Consider the following 17,025-nt stretch of genomic DNA (forward strand, 5'->3'; position numbering starts at 1 on the left):
GTTGAGGCAGCTAGTCCCACTCATGGACAGCAACTGCAAGAACTTTGCCACAACTGCAGATGTTTCCAGGGAGATGCCTATTGTTTGTGCTAGCATTTGCAGTGACAGCACAAATCCAATTCATGAATGCACAGAGTGTGGTTCATGATCAGTGGCGTAGCGTGGGTTGTCAGCACCCGGGGCAAGGCAAGTAATTTGTGCCCCCCCCCCGCTGCACTGTCCCTCCTCCAGATAGTCCCTCTCTCTCTCTCCGCACCGCACGCCTGGCACCCTCCCCTCCACAGTGGGCGGCGACCCGGCGGCTCGGATCGGATTCGCACAGCCAGCACTGCAGTGAGAGAGAGTGAGTGAGCCAGATAGGGGTAGAGAGCTGCGAGTGCAAGCGCGCCCCCCCAGATGTTGCGCCCGGTGAGGCCGGCCCCCCCTGCACCCCCCACGCTACGCCACTGTTCATGATACACCTGGGTTTTTGCTATTTTATATTTTTATTGATTTACTGTACTTGTGTATTGACTGCAGCTTTACTTTCTTTTCTTTTCTCTTAATCTGTTCACCGCTTCAATGGCCTTAGCTAAAAAGTGGTATATCAATAAACTGATGGTGACGATAATATCCGGGCGGGAATCACTGCAGCAAAGCACAGCCTGTCCAGGTTCTGGTGCAACACAGGAACTTGCATATCACACCAAGATCAAAGTACTACGTCTCCTGTGACAGATTGCAGCTGTCCAAAATCTTCCTCATAACCTGCAACCTGACCCTTTTAACAGGAAATGGCAAGGACTAAATCTGGGTCATTCTGCACAGAAAGTTATAGCCTTTCCCTAAGGCCTGCTCTGGTGAGATGGCCGGAAGAAGACATGTGTACAGTGGTACCTCGGGTTAAGTACTTAATTTGTTCCAGAGGTCCGTTCTTAACCTGAAATTGTTCTTAACCTGAAGCACCACTTTAGCTAATGGGGCCTCCTGCTGTTGCCACGCTGCCGGAGCACGATTTCTGTTCTCATCCTGAAGCAAAGTTCTTAACCCGAGGTAATATTTCTGGGTTAGCGGAGTCTGTAACCTGAAGCGTATGTAACCAGAGGTACCACTGTACATGTACCTAGAGGTTCTGCATCCTATCTTCCCTCTACTTTAGAGTAGCAAACACAAGTTGATTCTATTTTCTCCTCACAACAACGCAGAGAGGTAGGTTCCATCTAAGGGAAGGAAGCTATAGCAAGTTCCATGGTTGAGTAAGGCCTTGAAATGAGACCCTTGCTCCCCGCTGATCTACACCCAGTACTGGACCATATATCACCTGACCCTGCTGGCTCACACTTCTGGAGACGGCAGAATTGTTTGAAAGCCTCAAGGCAATTTGTCACCCAGTTAAATGCAGCTTAGCTGCTCAACGGATTCCTTATAATTGGGTTAGATTGCACTGGGGTAAAACCAAACAGTTCTGCAGCAAAATAAATAAAGGTACACACATCATGGAAGTCACTATCTCAGAAAAAGCATTCCCTCCTGGGTGAGAGAGAACAGGGAATACCTTTGCTAAGATTGTGTTTACCACCTGCTGTTTTTGAAAGGGGCAATCTTTAGCTGAACAACAGGCATATCAATCCATTAGTCCTAACTGGTCAATTAAAGGTTAGTTTGAACACACTGCACGCACAGTCAGAGCTACAGGGCAGAGAAGAAAACTGAAGGAGGAGGAGGAGGAGGAGGAGGAGGAAGGAAATAGCAGCATGAGAGCAAGAGGGGAAGAACATCACTGCACCAGCAAACACCACCTCTATCCGCTCGCCCAGCAGCCCAATGTTGCTTTCCATGGGGCCGACTGACTCTTCCTGAGGAGGGGTGAAAAAGCAGGGGTGTGGGTAAGATTCACAAGAGCCGGATCAAGCTAAAGGCCCATCAAGCCCAACATCCTATTCTCACAATAGCCAACCAGATGCCTGTGGCAGCTGTGAGGAACCCTCCAGATGTTCCTCAACTACAATTCCCATTCACCATTGGCCATGCCTGCTGGGGTGGATGGGAGTTGCAGTTCAGCAACTTCTGGAGGGCCGCCAATGGTTCCCTACCCTTGGCCTATGGGAAGTCCACAATCAGAGTGGCCCACATTCAAGGGCCTTCATGGTGGTGGGTCCTCCCTGTAGAACGCCCTCCCATCAGGTGCCAAACAGATTAACAACTATTTGACTTTTAGAAGACATCTGAAGGCGTGTTTTCGATGGCTGGTGCTTTATTGGTTTTTTAATACAGTGGTGCCCCGCAAGACGAATGCCTCGCAAGATGGAAAACCCGCTAGACGAAAGGGTTTTCCGTTTTTCAATGCGCTTCGCAGGACGAATTTCTCTATGGGCTTGCTTCGCAAGACGAAAATGTCTTGCGATCCTTGCGATTTTTTTCCGCTCCCCACCCCCTTTTTCTAAGGCACTAAGCTGCTAATAGACTTTTAGCAGCTAATCCGCTAATCCCTTAAGCCTTTAATAGCCGCTAATAGCCGCTAAACCGCTAATAGCGCTAATCCGCTAATAGGGTTGCTTCGCAAGACGAAAAAACCGCTAGATGAAGAGACTCACGGAACGGATTCTTTTCATCTTGCGAGGCACCACTGTATTTTGTTGAGAGCCGCCCAGAGTGGCTGGGGCAGCAGCAGGAACAACAACAACAACAACAACAACAACAACAACAACAACAACACCTTTTTTCAGTTGGAACTCGCCAGAACTCAGTTCTGCTACCTTTCAGGTGGGCACATTGCCTTTCTAAGAGAACAAAGGAGGCATTCATGGCAAGTTCCGGCACCTCTTTTTCTAGAAAAATTGTACTACTACAGGTGAAACTCGAAAAATTAGAATATCATGGAAAAGTTCATTGATTTCAGTAATTCAACTTAAAAGTTGAAACTAATATATGAGATGGACTCATGACATGCAAAGGAAGATTTGTCAAGCCTTGATTTGTTATACAGGTGAAACTTGACAAATTAGCATATCGTGGAAAACCTCCTTTATTTCCATAATTCAACTTGAAAGGTGAAACTAATACATGAGATAGATTCGTGACATGCAACGCGAGATATGTCAAGCCTATATTTGCTATAATTGTGATGATCATGGTGAAAACCCCAAATTAACCATCTCAGAAAATTAGAATATTCAAGGACATCAGCAAAACAAGGATTGCAAATGGAGCAAGATTGGACGTCTGAGAAGTGGAAGCACATCTCGCTTTGCATGTCATGAGTCAAACTCATATTTTAGTTTCACTGTTTAAGTTGAATTACTGAAATAAATGAACTTTTCCATGATATTCTAATTTTTCGAGTTTTACCTGTACTACTACTATAACCATTGTAAGGAAGGCAGGGCAGGCATTGCCTTGGCAGCCATTATCAGCAAGGACTGGTGACTCCCTTTCGGGTGCAAAGGGCTGGCAAGCCATTTCACAATGTTTCTCAGAGAAATCCCAGTTTTCCCATTACTCCTGGGCAGAGGGGAAGCCAATACCTCCACGTTGCGCACGGATGGGTCGGGAGCTTCGCTGGGCCAGTCCGGGAGCTCCTGGTAGCCTACGGCCTTGGCATTGAGGAGGTGCGAAAGCGAGCCCAGCTGGAAGTGGTCACGGTCTGCAAGGAGCAGCAAAGCATCAGCATCGACACAGGCCCACCCAACAGCGCCGCCTCCCTGCCACCCTTGATTTGAGTAAAGCAGCTGGAGCCCAGAGAGAACATAAATCCTGATACTACTTTAAACTGGTCAAAAACAGTATAAAATGCGAGGAGAAACAAACAGAGGGGGTTCGTTTTATTTACAGGCCTAATTCATAGCATGGAGACATTCAACAACTACAGGGGGAAACTCCCACAGAACTACACAACCAATCAGAGCACGAGTTACCTCAGCAAGGATCATGCCAGTTGCTAGGCAACACCACCAAACACCCCTCTTGGTTGGCTAACTATAAATTCTTTTTTAAAAAATGATTTTCAATTTTATAGGTAAAGGGACCCCTGACCATTAGGTCCAGTCGTGACCAACTCTGGGCTTGCGGTGCTCATCTCATTTTATTGGCCGAGGGAGCCAGCGTTCGTCCACAGACAGCTTCCAGGTCATGTGGCCAGCATGACTAAACCACTTTTGGCGAACCAGAGCAGCACACAGAAATGCCGTTTACCTTCCCTCCGAAGCAGTACCTATTTATCAACTTGCACTTTGACGTGCTTTCAAACTGCTAGGTTGGCAGGAGCAGGGACCAAGCAACAGAAGCTCACCCTATCACAGGGATTTGAACCGCCAACCTTCTGATCAGCAAGTCCTAAGCTCTGTGGTTTAACCCAATAATTTTACAATTATTTTAACATTTTGAAACTCGACTTCCCTTCCGCTCTTTCTGCGGTTCCTTAATTTTTTATATTTTCTGCATATTCCAAATTAACTTACTCGTTTATTCATCTATAAATTCTGTTTATATAACTTGTAGGTTAATTCTGAATGAGAACCGATTTCTCCCTGCTGTGCTACCATGACCTGTTCCCTCGGCTGCTCCTTTTATACGCAGCACCTCACTCTACCTTTGAAAGACGACTCCAAGATTGGGGCGGGCTTCTGGGCCAGGAAGAGCTTCTTGGCGTACTTGTTGAGGGCTCCACTCTTCTCGGTGGGCACAATGAGCTGGCGGATGAAGCGGGCACGGTCCCGGATGTCGTAATTCTGGTCGTACTTGGCCAGGTTCAGCACATACTGGGTCAGCAGTTTGCTCTGTGGCAGAGAAGACCGCATTGCGCAAGAGGAACTGGGCCCTGGCAAAGAGTTGGGCAAGCCAGTGGCCTCCCCGACAGTCTCTTAGGCCAGAGGCAGAAAACAAACCAGTACAGAACTACAGCAAAAAGGGCGCTTAAAAAAAAGATGCATTCATGGGATTGCTTTACTGCATATTTTAATTATGAATATTTAAATTTTAATGTTGGTGCCACTGGTTTTTTTTTACCTTGCAAATTTCTTAGAAGCCTGTTTCGGCATTAAGAAGTATGTTAAAATAAAATAGGGGCATAACAGAATATGGCACTCAGGTGTATTCTTGCACCTATGGGGCATGTCCTTTGCCTCTTGCTCCCCCCACAACACAAACACAAGTCAGTCCACACAGTCGGATCAGTTTTTTGGTGTCCAAATAAATTGGCACGGCCGCCTTAGATTCACTAATTTCAATGGGTCTACTATGAACTTAGCTCAAAGGTGGGGAATCTCAGACCTGGAAGCCAAATGTGGCCCTCCAAGCCTCTCTAACTGGCCCTTGGAACAATGCCCAGGACACACCTTCCTCATGAATATTCCCTGGCTGGAATGTATCCCCGTACTTGAACAATGCTTCTTGCTTGCCTGGAAGAAGTGGTGTGTGTGTGTGTGTGTGTGTGTGTGTGTGTGTGTGTGTAGAAACCAACCTGCTATACAAGGGTAAAATTTACATGTGCTGTTCCACCCACTCTGGCATGCGGCCCTCGGAAGGATATGCCGAAGGGAATATGGCCCTCAGGATGAAAAATATTCCTCATCCCTAACTTAACTGGATAGCACCCTTTGTTTCCCACTGTTATCACCAAAAAGCGTCTCACAGCATTTATATAAAAATATATGGATGCCTTTTGAAAACCAGCACCGTTCTGAAGCTTCAGTTCTTGTTCTTGCTTCTCTGTGTTTGGGGCAACCCCCCCTTTTGGGGGGAGCTGGAAGAGAAGAGGAGTGGCCCAGCGGAAACAGATAGACCAAAGGTAGGACCTTCTTGGTGACAGCCCCCTGACTGTAGCCCCACTGATTGTGGATTGCCCTTCTTATGGAACTCACTTGGGACCTACTTTTTGGTGCCACATTATTTTCCTGTGTTTTTGCACTAATTATATTTTAATGCCACTCTGGCTGTTTTTACAGCTGCTGGATGTGTGGGTTTTCATTATTTCTATCACACACATTCAGTCGCTAGAGAATTGGGAAATCTATTTATGTCGAGAAAGGTGGGAGAGAGATGTTCTGAAGTAATACATAAATAACATACGTGTGTTAAAACCTAACTTGCTGGGGCTTGTTTTGGAGCTGCGCTCCAGAGGTGCTTGGAGCATCTCAGAAGCACAGTGGCAAAATGAGTCCCAGACTTCATCTCCAGCTCTGGAGAGGTGAACTCCCCAAGTCAGTTAAGACTCTGTGGCCTGCCCACTCTCCCTCCTCTCTCAGACACCTTCATCCCCTATCTAGGCAAGCAAAAGACATTATAGGATTCCAGGAAGGCAAAACACTCAACGCGTATGTGAAGCAGGGCCACTGGAGAGTTTCGAGGGCCAAGTAGAGGCTTGGAGGACCACATTTGCCCCAGCCCCAAGTTCAAAGTTCCTCTGCCTTGAGATGATTAACACCTTCAGCACAAAACCAGAGTTAAAGGTAAAGGGTAAAGGGACCCCTGACCATTAGGTCCAGTCGTGGCCGACTCTGGGGTTGCGGCGCTCATCTCGCTTTATTGGCCGAGGGAGCCGGCGTACAGCTTCCGGGTCATGTGGCCAGCATGACTAAGCCTCTTCTGGCGAACCAGAGCAGCACACGGAAACGCTGTTTACCTTCCCGCTGGAGTGGTACCTATTTATCTACTTGCACTTTGACGTGCTTTCAAACTGCCAGGTTGGCAGGAGCAGGGACCGAGCAACGGGAGCTCACCCCGTCACGGGGATTCGAACCACCGACCTTCTGATCGGCAAGTCCTAGGCTCTGTGGTTTAACCCACAGCGCCACCCTTTGTAACCAGCGTTACAGTATATACTGTATATACTGTGTGTATACATATATTTAATTTAATATATATTTAATATACACTCCTATTTAATTCTCGGAAAGATCTTTACCTGCTTGGAGTTGGTCAGGAAAAGCTTGGCTGCCAAGTTGATGACCTGCAGCTTCACAATGTCCTCCTCGCTGGTGAAGGACTTGGCCATCTTACGCAGCACATCAGGGGCAATCTTGGGCACATGCTCACAGTACTCGCCAATCAGCCATAAGATGCTGGCACGAGCCATGGGTACCTATGCACAAAAACAGCACTGCAACTCCTCTTGAGATCCCCGGACCAGCCTTTCCCACTCCCCCCCCCCACCCTTTCCTCATCAGAGCCCACCCATCAGGGGAGCATCTTCTGTCCAGCTCAGGCCCCCACCTGGATGTTGTCGGTCAGCTTTGCCATATGCTTGATGATCTCGCTGTGCTGCGACGGCTGCATCTGCAGGAGTTTCTTAATGACAACCACAGACTCGGCCACAACCAGCTCTAAGTAACAGAATGGGGAAAGAGTTAAGGCTGTATGCAAGGATGCTCAATCTGCCTCTCATCTCCCCAGTAGCCATGTTCCTTTTGTAGAAACATAGAGCTGATAGGGACCTCAGAGAGAATGTGGTCCAACTCTGCTGAAACAGGAAATCCACTCCTACAGGAACCCTGATAGGTGGCCTTCCAATCTCCGATTAAAAACTTCCAACAAAAGCAACCAAGTTTGTAGATCTCATGACTGTGCCCTGGGCAATCTCCGGGGTGTGTGGCCTATCTCGCAGCCATAAGGCATAAGTACACAGTGCTCCAGAGAGTTCTGCTCCAATAAAAATTTCACAAACTATATGCCAATGTGTATACTAAGAACTGAGCTCTTGCATTTCAAGCCACCACCCTGTGGACCACACGCCCCTATTTTCCTAGCTGAAAAAGGGTTCTCACCATCTCGGTTGGACAGCAGCTGCACAAGGCCATTGAGACATGTGTCACGCACTTTGCCGATGTTGGTGGCGCAACGGCCAATGGCCTGGATGGTGGCTGCCACGAAGTCTTTGTCCATGCTCCGGATGTAAGTCTGCGGGAAGAAAAAGACACAAGGAGCTGTCTGGGAATGCCCATGCGGAGATGGGAGTGGCTGAACCTGTGCCATGCGGGCTGCATGCTAGCCCTCAAATGCACCATAATTATAACGGGAGGGACCATAGCTCAGTGGCAAAGCTCATGTTGTGCATGCAGAACCTCCCTGGCATCAGGTGAGGGAGAATATCCTAGCCTGAGACCGTGGAGCACGGCTGCCAGTTGAAAGCCCGCTGTGGTTTTTTTTACAAGTACTTTGAGGGTAAGGCTGCTCGCCTTCATAGCAATCTCGGTGCCACATCCAAGCTCACTGCAGCACCTGCAAACTTTCTGGGATCAGTTTCAGTTGACGCGGCCTGGTGAGGTGCACTAGGTTCATGTCACCCAGGAAAAGGTCTCCTAGAACCCTTCAGCTCTTGGCTTATTAAAGCTTGCTAAGCGGGCATGTCTGAGTAGACACAGAGTGTGGTCAATGCATCCTTGCGGGAGGAAGTGGTCCTGGCCATCCTGAAAGAGGGGGTGATCCAACCACTTTTGAGAAAGCTTGTGACAACTACTGCCCGGTCGCAAATGCCAGCTTTTCAGAGGAGGTCACCAAGAAGGTTGCGGCATAGCAATTGCAGGTGCTCTTCGACGCAACAGATTTTCTTGAACCTTTTCAGGTTCAGGTTGGGTTATGGGGCTGAATGGGCCTGAATGGAATGACCTTTATTGGGAGACTAACAGGGAGAATGCAACCCTTGTTTTCTTGCTTGATCTCTCAAAGGAGCATTGGCCATGGTACCCTTGTGAGCCAACTGAGAGGGGTGGGTATTGGAGGCACTCCTCCACAGTACTTCCAATCCTATCTCCAGTGTGAATAGCACTGGGTGGTTATCTTTTGCAGCGCCCCCCCCCCCCCCGCAGCTGTACTTTGGGGTGCAGCAGGGTACCATCCTTTTTACCAGAGCTGTTTTAACATCTATATGAAGCTGCTGGGATTGGTCATCAGGAGATCTGGGATGAGGTCTCATCCACATGCTGCTGATGACCTAGCTCTAATTCTGTTTGAATCAGGAGTGGGTGTGAAGTGGTGGGCTGGATGATGGCCGGTTAAGGGGTTGAATCCTGGCAAGATGGAGATGCTGTGGGCAGGCAATTCCCAAACCATGATAATGAGTCAATTGCCAGATGTGGATGGGGTCGTACTCCCCATTAAAGGGTGGGTTTGCAGTCTGGAGGAGCTCCTGGATCCATCTGTGTCACTAGAGTCTCAGGTGGCCTCTGGAATCCCATCGCCTTGCATATTAGACAGACACCATCTCTGTTGCCTTTTCAGCGTCTAATGGATACCTTTGTCTCCTAACAACTTTTTCAGCAGAGATCTTTCCAAATCTGCATCTAAATATTGCACGTTGTTTTAAACGTTTCTTTTATGGTTTAATCACTTGTTGTTTGCTACCCTGGGCTCCTTTGGAAGGAAAGGTGAGGTATAAATTAAATAAATAAAAATAACAGTCAGCGCTGGACTAAATAGGACAAAACTATCTGTTATAAGGCGTCTTCCTATGTTTCCTAGCCAACTTAGACCTTAGAGTTTTCTTTTTGGGTATGCAGTTACACTGGCAATGCCCATTCAGTAAGGAACATGGCATTATACTGGTCGAAAAGTCACTGTAAAATCTGCAGGCTATCCCCTGTCTTCATTTCCTCTCCTATATACTATATGTCTGTATCTAGTTTTTTATTTCTTATAACATGCATGAATTGTGCTATAATGCTCTCTCACACTCTCCCAGGCATGGGGAACCTTAAGCTCTCCAGATGTTGCTCTTGTCATCCCTGGCCACTGGCCATGCTTGCTGCAGCTGATGGGAGTTGTAGTTCAGCAACGCCTAGAGGGCCAAAGGTTCCCCACACCTGCTATAAACAAAGAAAAGCAAATAAATTAGAGAGTTGCAAAAATAGAACAGAAGTCAACCCCTGTTCAAGGAGAGCTAGATTAAGGGCACCTTTAATGGTCGTTAAGATAAACTTTGGAATCACAACAGCTGGGATACAGCTCCAAGAATTCCACCCTTTTCTCCTTCCTTAAGCTGCATTTCTGTGACTTCCAGGAGACTCAGCTAAGGAAACTGTACAGTCTCCCCTAATGTGTCAAAAACAAAGCCCCCTTGTCACCAAAGTCTCTTTCTAATGACCTCATTCACAACCCTTTAAGCCAGGATAAGAAAAACAGAAACTTCTTGATTTGAAGCAGTTTGCCCTGTAATTATAGGATGCTGGGGACAAACAACAAGGCATAGCTAGTTTATCTTGGGATGGTAAAACAGTTGTGAATGTTCCTGGACTGGGATACCTTGGTCATAGTAGTTTAGCCACTGGTAACTTCAAGATTGGATTACTGAAGTACATTCTATGTGGGGCTTCCCTTGAAGTTGATCTAGAAGCTGCAGTTAGCGCAGAATGCGGACAGGATTGAAATTCTGCCAGCATATAATGCCTCTTCTCCAACAGCTGCACTAGCTGTCAATTTGTTACTGGGCCAAGTTCAAGGTTTTACTATTGATATATATATATGACCCTTTGCAGCTTGGGACCAATTTACTTAAGACAGCGCTTTGCCCCATGTGTGCCTTGATCTGCAGAACATGCCACACAATGGTCTTCCAGATTTGCAAGAAACTGATATTTGGAACTCCCGGCTTGTTGACATTAGCCAGGCGCCCTTGCTTTATAGCTTTAGACGCAAGCGGAAAACTTTTTTTAATTCAGCAAGATTACAAAGACATGTAATTTGGTCGTCCATCTTGGTTTTTGAAGTTTTAATAATTTTATTCATGTTTTAATAATTATTTTAAGGGTAGTTAAAAAAAATACAGTGGTGCCTCGCAAGAAGAAAAGAATCCGTTCCGCGAGTCTCTTTGTCTTGCAGTTTTTTTCGTCTTGTGAAGCAAGCCCATTAGCGGATTAGCGGATTAGCGCTATTAGCAGCTTAGCGGCCTTAGCGGATCAGCTGATAAGTGGCTTAGCGGATCAGCTGTTAAGTGGCTTAGCGGCTTGGGGAAAAGGGGGGGGGGAGGAAAAAAACCCTGCAGGAACTCGCAAGACATTTTCGTCTTGCAAAGCAAGCCCATAGGAAATTCGTTTTGCGAACCACCTCCAAAACGGAAAACCCTTTCGTCTAGCGGGTTTTCCGTCTTGCGAGTCATTCGTCTTGCGGGGCACCACTGTAATTGTGTGGATTTTAGCTGGTCACTGCCAGAATCAATACATTGGATCAGATGAACTCTTACACCCCATCCACAGTATGCATTTAAAGCAGTACAGTCATACCTCGGGTTGAAGTTGCTTCAGGTTGAGCATTTTCGGGTTGTGCTCCGCGGCGACCCAGAAGTAATGGAATGCGTTACTTCCGGGTTTCGCCACTCGCACATGCGCAGATGCTCAAAATGATGTCACACGCATGCGCAGAAGCGGTGAATCGCGACCCACAGATGCGGATTGCGTTCTGCTCTGGATACGAACGGGGCTCCGGAATGGATCACATTAGTATCCAGAGGTACCACTGTATACCGCTTTTTAATGTACGGTGCAAATGGGGCCTTTGTGTAATGTAATTCTTGCATTTTAAAACTGGATTTAATAATATGGGTTGATGAATTCAGTGGCATTCAAACAAAAACCCAATTTAAAGTCAAACGCTCCATCTTAACTGGGTTACAGAATGCAATGCGAGAATACGTTTTTAAATAGTGATGGCTTGTTTGGGGCTGGTGATGTGGTTTGACCTTCCTGTGGGTTAGGGACTAGGTTTTGTCACTGAGGATGCTAGGAATTTAGCAAGTACAAAGGCATTCCTGGCTCTGCACACGTTGCTCCAGCTCCTTTGCTAAGACCTTCCTCCAGCCCATTAGTCATGCTATACCTGGAACTCACGCAGGATGGTGGAGATGTTGGTCTCGTTTGCAAGGTTGGTCAGAACTTCCAGCTAGCAGGGCAGAAGAGAAAAAGGAGGAGTTACTCTAGGCGACAACAAAAAACTAAAAAGCTGTTATTTTCAGTGCAGCCTAGCACCCATCTATGGGTGCATCTCACACACCTTGAGGATCTTGATCTGGGTGGGGTCTGTGGATCTGATGTAGAAGCTTTTCAGGTATGGTTCAAACATTCCCTGCAGAGAAAGAAGCAGGATCAGCAGCAGCAGTAGCATCCTTGGGCAGTGGCGTAGCGTGGGTTGTCAGCACCCAGGGCAAGGCAAGTAATTTGCACCCCCTAACCCGGGGCAAGGCAAGTAATTTGCGCCGCCCCCCCGCTGCACTGTCCCTCCCCCAGATAGTCCCTCGCTCTCTCTCTGCACCACACCGCATGCCTGGCACCCTCCCCTCCACAGTGGGCGGCGACCCGGCGGCTCGGATCGGATTCGCACAGCCAGCACTGCAGTGAGAGGTAGGGGCAGAGAGCTGCGAGTGCGAGCGCCCCCCCCAGATGTTGCGCCTGGTGCGGCCGCCCCCCCTGCACCCCCCACGCTACGCCACTGTCCTTGGGGAAATCCCATGGTGAGCTCTGGATTTACAGAAGGACCCAGAAAACCTCTCTTCAAGCCATCTGGGCTGCTCCCCATCACTGGTTCAAGTACAGCAGAAGAAGCAGCAGTAATGTGGCAGACATCTAGAGTCCTGGCATTTCACATCTCCCAGCCCAGGTGAACCCCTCCCCACCCCACCCCATTTAATAAAGGAAACAGGCACTCACCCTGCGCTTGATTGACATGGTGGCCACATTCTGAAGCACCACATACTGGACCTCACTGCCATAATAAGAAAGACAAGGACTTGTCAACGAGGCAGGATTCGCCGCCAGCAGATGTAAAGATGACCACCTTTTTTTCTTTAAAGGTTTAGACAAATGCATGAAGCTCAGATCTGCCAATGGTCATTAAGAGACAAAACCAGACCCTCTGTATTCAGAGAGGCAGTATGCCTCTGATTAGTGGCTGCATGGACAAACAATGAGGGAATGCTTCCCCCCCCCCCAGCATCATAGCTGTCAACTTACAGATTTGAAAATAAGGGACCAGCAGCCTCGAAAATAAGGGATCCGCAACCAAAATAAGGGATTTTAGTCAAGCAGCTGAAATACGAAGTTAAAAGGGACCAGACAATTTTGGAGAGCAGCGCCGGTTTTTAGCCCTTCGTTTCCAGAGGCTGCTGCTCCAGACACCAGCTGATGAAACACTGCAATTAAATAACTACAAGCAGCAACCACTTTTCGCGCAAAACCAAGTCCAAGCTACGAAGATGCTGCTGCAGTTCTGTATCTTTTCTCTCGTGCTCCATCTGCAGCTCTCAGTTCCATCAGGTGGGGCGGGAGGAAGGGGGCTGGGAAATAGCACCCGCAGATCAGACCATCTATGCTAGTCTACCACTACAAATCTATGGGAGAAGTGCTTGCGGTCCTTCCTCCGCTTTCCCGCTCTATGGCTAGCTCTTGGAACACCTGCCTTTGCCTCCGCCTCCTCTCTCTAAACTGTTTTCCCTATGGTTGCCCTTGCTCTCCTCTCAAGGCTCCTTAGTCCCGGCAGGGAGGGGCTCCGGGGGGCCAAGGCTGGTGAGAGGAGGCCGGAGGGGGGTGGGCCAGGCAGCCAAGCAACACAGTTGGAGCCTCCCTCCTCCCTGGCCGGCAGGGAGGGAGGGAGAGGAGCTGCTTCCTTTGAAACCCGGGAAATTTAAGGGACATAATCAATAAGGGACAGCAGCGGGACACGGCGCTGGGATAAGGGAGTTTCCCGCCAAATAAGGGACGGTTGACAGCTATGCCCAGCATGCTTTGCTTTGCTTTGCTTGCTTGCAAAGTCATCCAGAGACGTCTGTCGGTAGTTGCTAAGCCAGAACCATAAGAACGTAGAAACAGCCTGCTGGCACTGGCCAATGGCTCACGTGGCCCAGCATCCTGTTCTCACAGTGGCCAACCAACTGCCTGTAGGAAACCTGCAAGCAGGACCCAAGCACAAGAGCTCTCTCCTCTCCCTGCGGTTTCCAGTCTCTGGTATTCAGAAACTTGACTGCCTCTGAAAAGCCACGGAAACCCCCAAGTTCAGGCAGGGCTTTGTGGTAATCCACAAAGAACATCTCCCTGAAACAGGTCTAGCCTTTTGGACTACAACTCCCATGACCACCAACAATTAGCTATGCTGGCTGGCGCTGATGGAAGTTTGAACTCTGGTCTCCCAGGTCCTAGTCCAACATCCCAACCACTACACCAAATTGGCAAGGGAATTTTGGAATTGTAGCTCTGTATTGGTTTTCGACTGGCTCTGTTCACTTGCCTGGCCATTGACTCATCTCAACACTTATATATCCAGCTATATTCTAGAAAAAGGCACAGGCTGGCTAGAACCCTGAACCAGGAGCGTGACACACTGCAATGTTTTGTTGCAGATCTCACACATCCCTTGCAGATATAATGAACCGTGGTCAAGAGCTTAGCTTGTTTCCTAAGCGCTTACAGAAATGCACAGCTCTGCCCTGTCCTTGGGATATTTCCAAGTAAGAGGGAGCAACTTCAGGAAAAGGAGAGAAAGAGAAAGAGAGACTAGAAGGAGGGGAGGTGTTTGCAGACCTGTGGCTCCGGAGGAGACGCACCAGTGCCTTAGCGATGACCCCAACTTCAGCCTTTGGAGCAAGGTGGAAGTAGAGCTGAGCAACAGACATCACTACCTGCCGAGAGAAAGGGTTTGTGTCACAAGGCGTTGGAAGCAAGGAAACAGGATTCATTTGTGCTTGCTGCATCTACCAGAAAGACTGCCTGGAAGACCACTAAGATCACCTGGCCTGGAAATGGGCATTTTCTGCCATTGCCCCTGTAGTGAGTTGCAACCACTTGTTGCTTCAGATGCCTTGTGAAGACTTCTCCTTTTGCCCAGGCTATCCCTGACCCATAAGATCAGACCCCGTTTTATGTGTCTGAATCTTCTGGATTTGCTTTACTTGCTACTACATGTCTTTATAGGTCTTTACCTTGCTGTTTTACTGGTTTTACGTAAATGTAAATGATAGAGGACTATTGTAAATGATACTGTAAATGATAGAGGACTATTGTATTGATGAAAACTAAGTGTGTGAAGGTTTATAAAATGCAATATAAAATTAGGACATGCGTAATTAAAAATTTGAATAATGGATGATTGTCAGAGAGGTTGAAGGAAGTCTAAAAGAGAAAATATGTGATAAATTTAGATTGGATACTATAAATGTATGTTGGAAAATATCATAAATTTTTTTTAAAAAAAGAATCTTCTGGATTTGCTTTACTTGCTACTACATGTCTTTATAGGTCTTTACATTGCTGTTTTACTGGTTTTACGTTTCATTTTTGCTTCAATGATATATTGCCTGTTCTTTTTTAGACTGTACACAGCTTAGAGATCTTTGAAACATTAAGCAGGATAAAAAGGTAAATGGACCCCTGACCGTTAGGTCCAGTCATGACCGACTCTGGGGTTGTGGTGCTCATCTTGCTTTATTGGCCGAGGGAGCCGGCGTACAGCTTCTGGGTCATGTGGCCAGCATGACTAAGCTGCTTCTGGCGAACCAGAGCAGCGCACAGAAACGCCGTTTACCTTCCTGCCGGAGCGGTACCTATTTATCTACTTGCACTTTGACGTGCTTTCAAACTGCTAGGTGGGCAGGAACAGGGACTGGGCAACAGGAGCTCACCCTGTCACGGGGATTCAAACTGCCGACCTTCTGATCGGCAAGTCCTAGGCTCTGTGGTTTAACCCACAGCGCCACCCGCATCCCTAGATTAAGCAGGATATGTATGCTTTTAAGTGAATAAAATAAAACCCACCACCAGGGGGCACTGTTCCAAGCCCCAGGTTGTCTGCACTGGGCCAAAGACCTTTTGCCCCTTCCCCTCCTTTTTGAAAACTTTTCTTACAGAGTAGCTAAGCATGCATAACATGCATCTATACATATCAATTGACATATGCAAATTGTATGCAAATCTCAACAGGGGATGGTGGGTTTTCCTCGCTTGCACCTGGGAAGAGTTGGGTTGCCCTACCCTCCTCTTGCCTGCACCCATTTCAGAGATCGTGGTGGCAAGGGGAGCTGTCGTTCCTAAGGAACTCTGCCTCCCCGTAGGGGAAGCACTGGGGGGTGCTAGAGATGGTGGTTCTCACCGCAGCATTGCGACTCTGCAGCAGGGGCTTGGTGTTGCGCAGAAGCAGGCGGTGGTCGGGGTCCATGACGTACGGTTTGCGCTTCACCAAGGACGCCGGCTCTGCTTTGTCGTCCTTGGAGTCTTCCTCTTCGGAACCGTAAAAAGCTTTCTCGGAGCTCTCTTCCAGAAGGGACTCCTGCCAGACACAGGGGAAGCAGAGGAGGCTGTCAGGATATTTCATAATACAGTGGTACCTCGGGTTACATACGCTTCAGGTTACATATGCTTCAGGTTACAGACCCCGCTAACCCAGAAATAGTGCTTCAGGTTAAGAACTTTACCTCAGGATGACAACAGAAATTGTGTAGCGGTGGCGTGGCAGCAGGAGGCCCCATTAGCTAAAGTGGTGCTTCAGGTTAAGAACAGTTTCAGGTTAACTACGGACCTCCGGAACAAATTAAGTACTTAACCCAAGGTACCACAACAACAATAATAATTTATTATTTGTATCCTACCCATCTGGCTGGGTTTCCCCAGCCACTATGGGCGGCTTCCAACAAAGACCAAAAATACACTAAAATGTCACGCATTAAAAACTTCCCTTAACAGGGCTGCCTTCAGATGTCTTCTGAATGTCAGGTAGTTGTTTATCTCTTTGACATCTGATGGGAGGGCGTTCCACAGGGCAGGTGCCACTACCGAGAAGGCCCTCTGCCTGGTTCCCTGTAGCTTTGCTTCTCGCAATGAGGGAACCGCCAGAAGGCCCTCGGCGCTGGACCTCAGTGTCTGGGCTGAATGATGGGAGTGGAGACGCTCCTTCAGGTATACTGGACCAAGGCTGTTTAGGGCTTTAAAGGTCAACACCAACACTTTGAATTGTGCTCGAAAACATACTGGGAGCCAATGTAGGTCTTTCAAGACCGGTGTTATGTGGTCTCAGCGGCTGCCCCCAGTCACCAGTCTAGCTGCCGCGTTCTGGATTAGTTGTAGTTTCCGGGTCACCTTC

At 48.0% G+C, this 17,025-nt stretch overlaps 1 protein-coding gene across 1 annotated transcript in view; it reads right to left on the reverse strand.

The window, feature by feature from the left end:
- The window catches only part of AP3B2 (adaptor related protein complex 3 subunit beta 2), a 55,069-nt gene that overhangs the window by 20,213 nt on the left and 17,831 nt on the right, over positions 1–17,025 (reverse strand). Inside the window, exons 8-18 of the mRNA XM_083414324.1 lie at positions 16,039–16,215; positions 14,475–14,572; positions 12,609–12,663; positions 11,956–12,027; positions 11,782–11,844; positions 7,740–7,872; positions 7,189–7,298; positions 6,881–7,057; positions 4,568–4,754; positions 3,504–3,622; positions 1,661–1,835 (exon numbers count right to left, since the gene is read on the reverse strand). Coding sequence (XP_083270450.1) covers positions 1,661–1,835; positions 3,504–3,622; positions 4,568–4,754; positions 6,881–7,057; positions 7,189–7,298; positions 7,740–7,872; positions 11,782–11,844; positions 11,956–12,027; positions 12,609–12,663; positions 14,475–14,572; positions 16,039–16,215 — 1,366 coding nt within the window. The remainder of the gene's footprint in view (positions 1–1,660; positions 1,836–3,503; positions 3,623–4,567; positions 4,755–6,880; positions 7,058–7,188; positions 7,299–7,739; positions 7,873–11,781; positions 11,845–11,955; positions 12,028–12,608; positions 12,664–14,474; positions 14,573–16,038; positions 16,216–17,025) is intronic.

The sequence above is a fragment of the Podarcis tiliguerta genome (assembly GCF_965153285.1).
Source record: "Podarcis tiliguerta genome assembly, chromosome: 14".
Classification (NCBI taxonomy): Eukaryota; Metazoa; Chordata; class Lepidosauria; order Squamata; family Lacertidae; genus Podarcis; species Podarcis tiliguerta.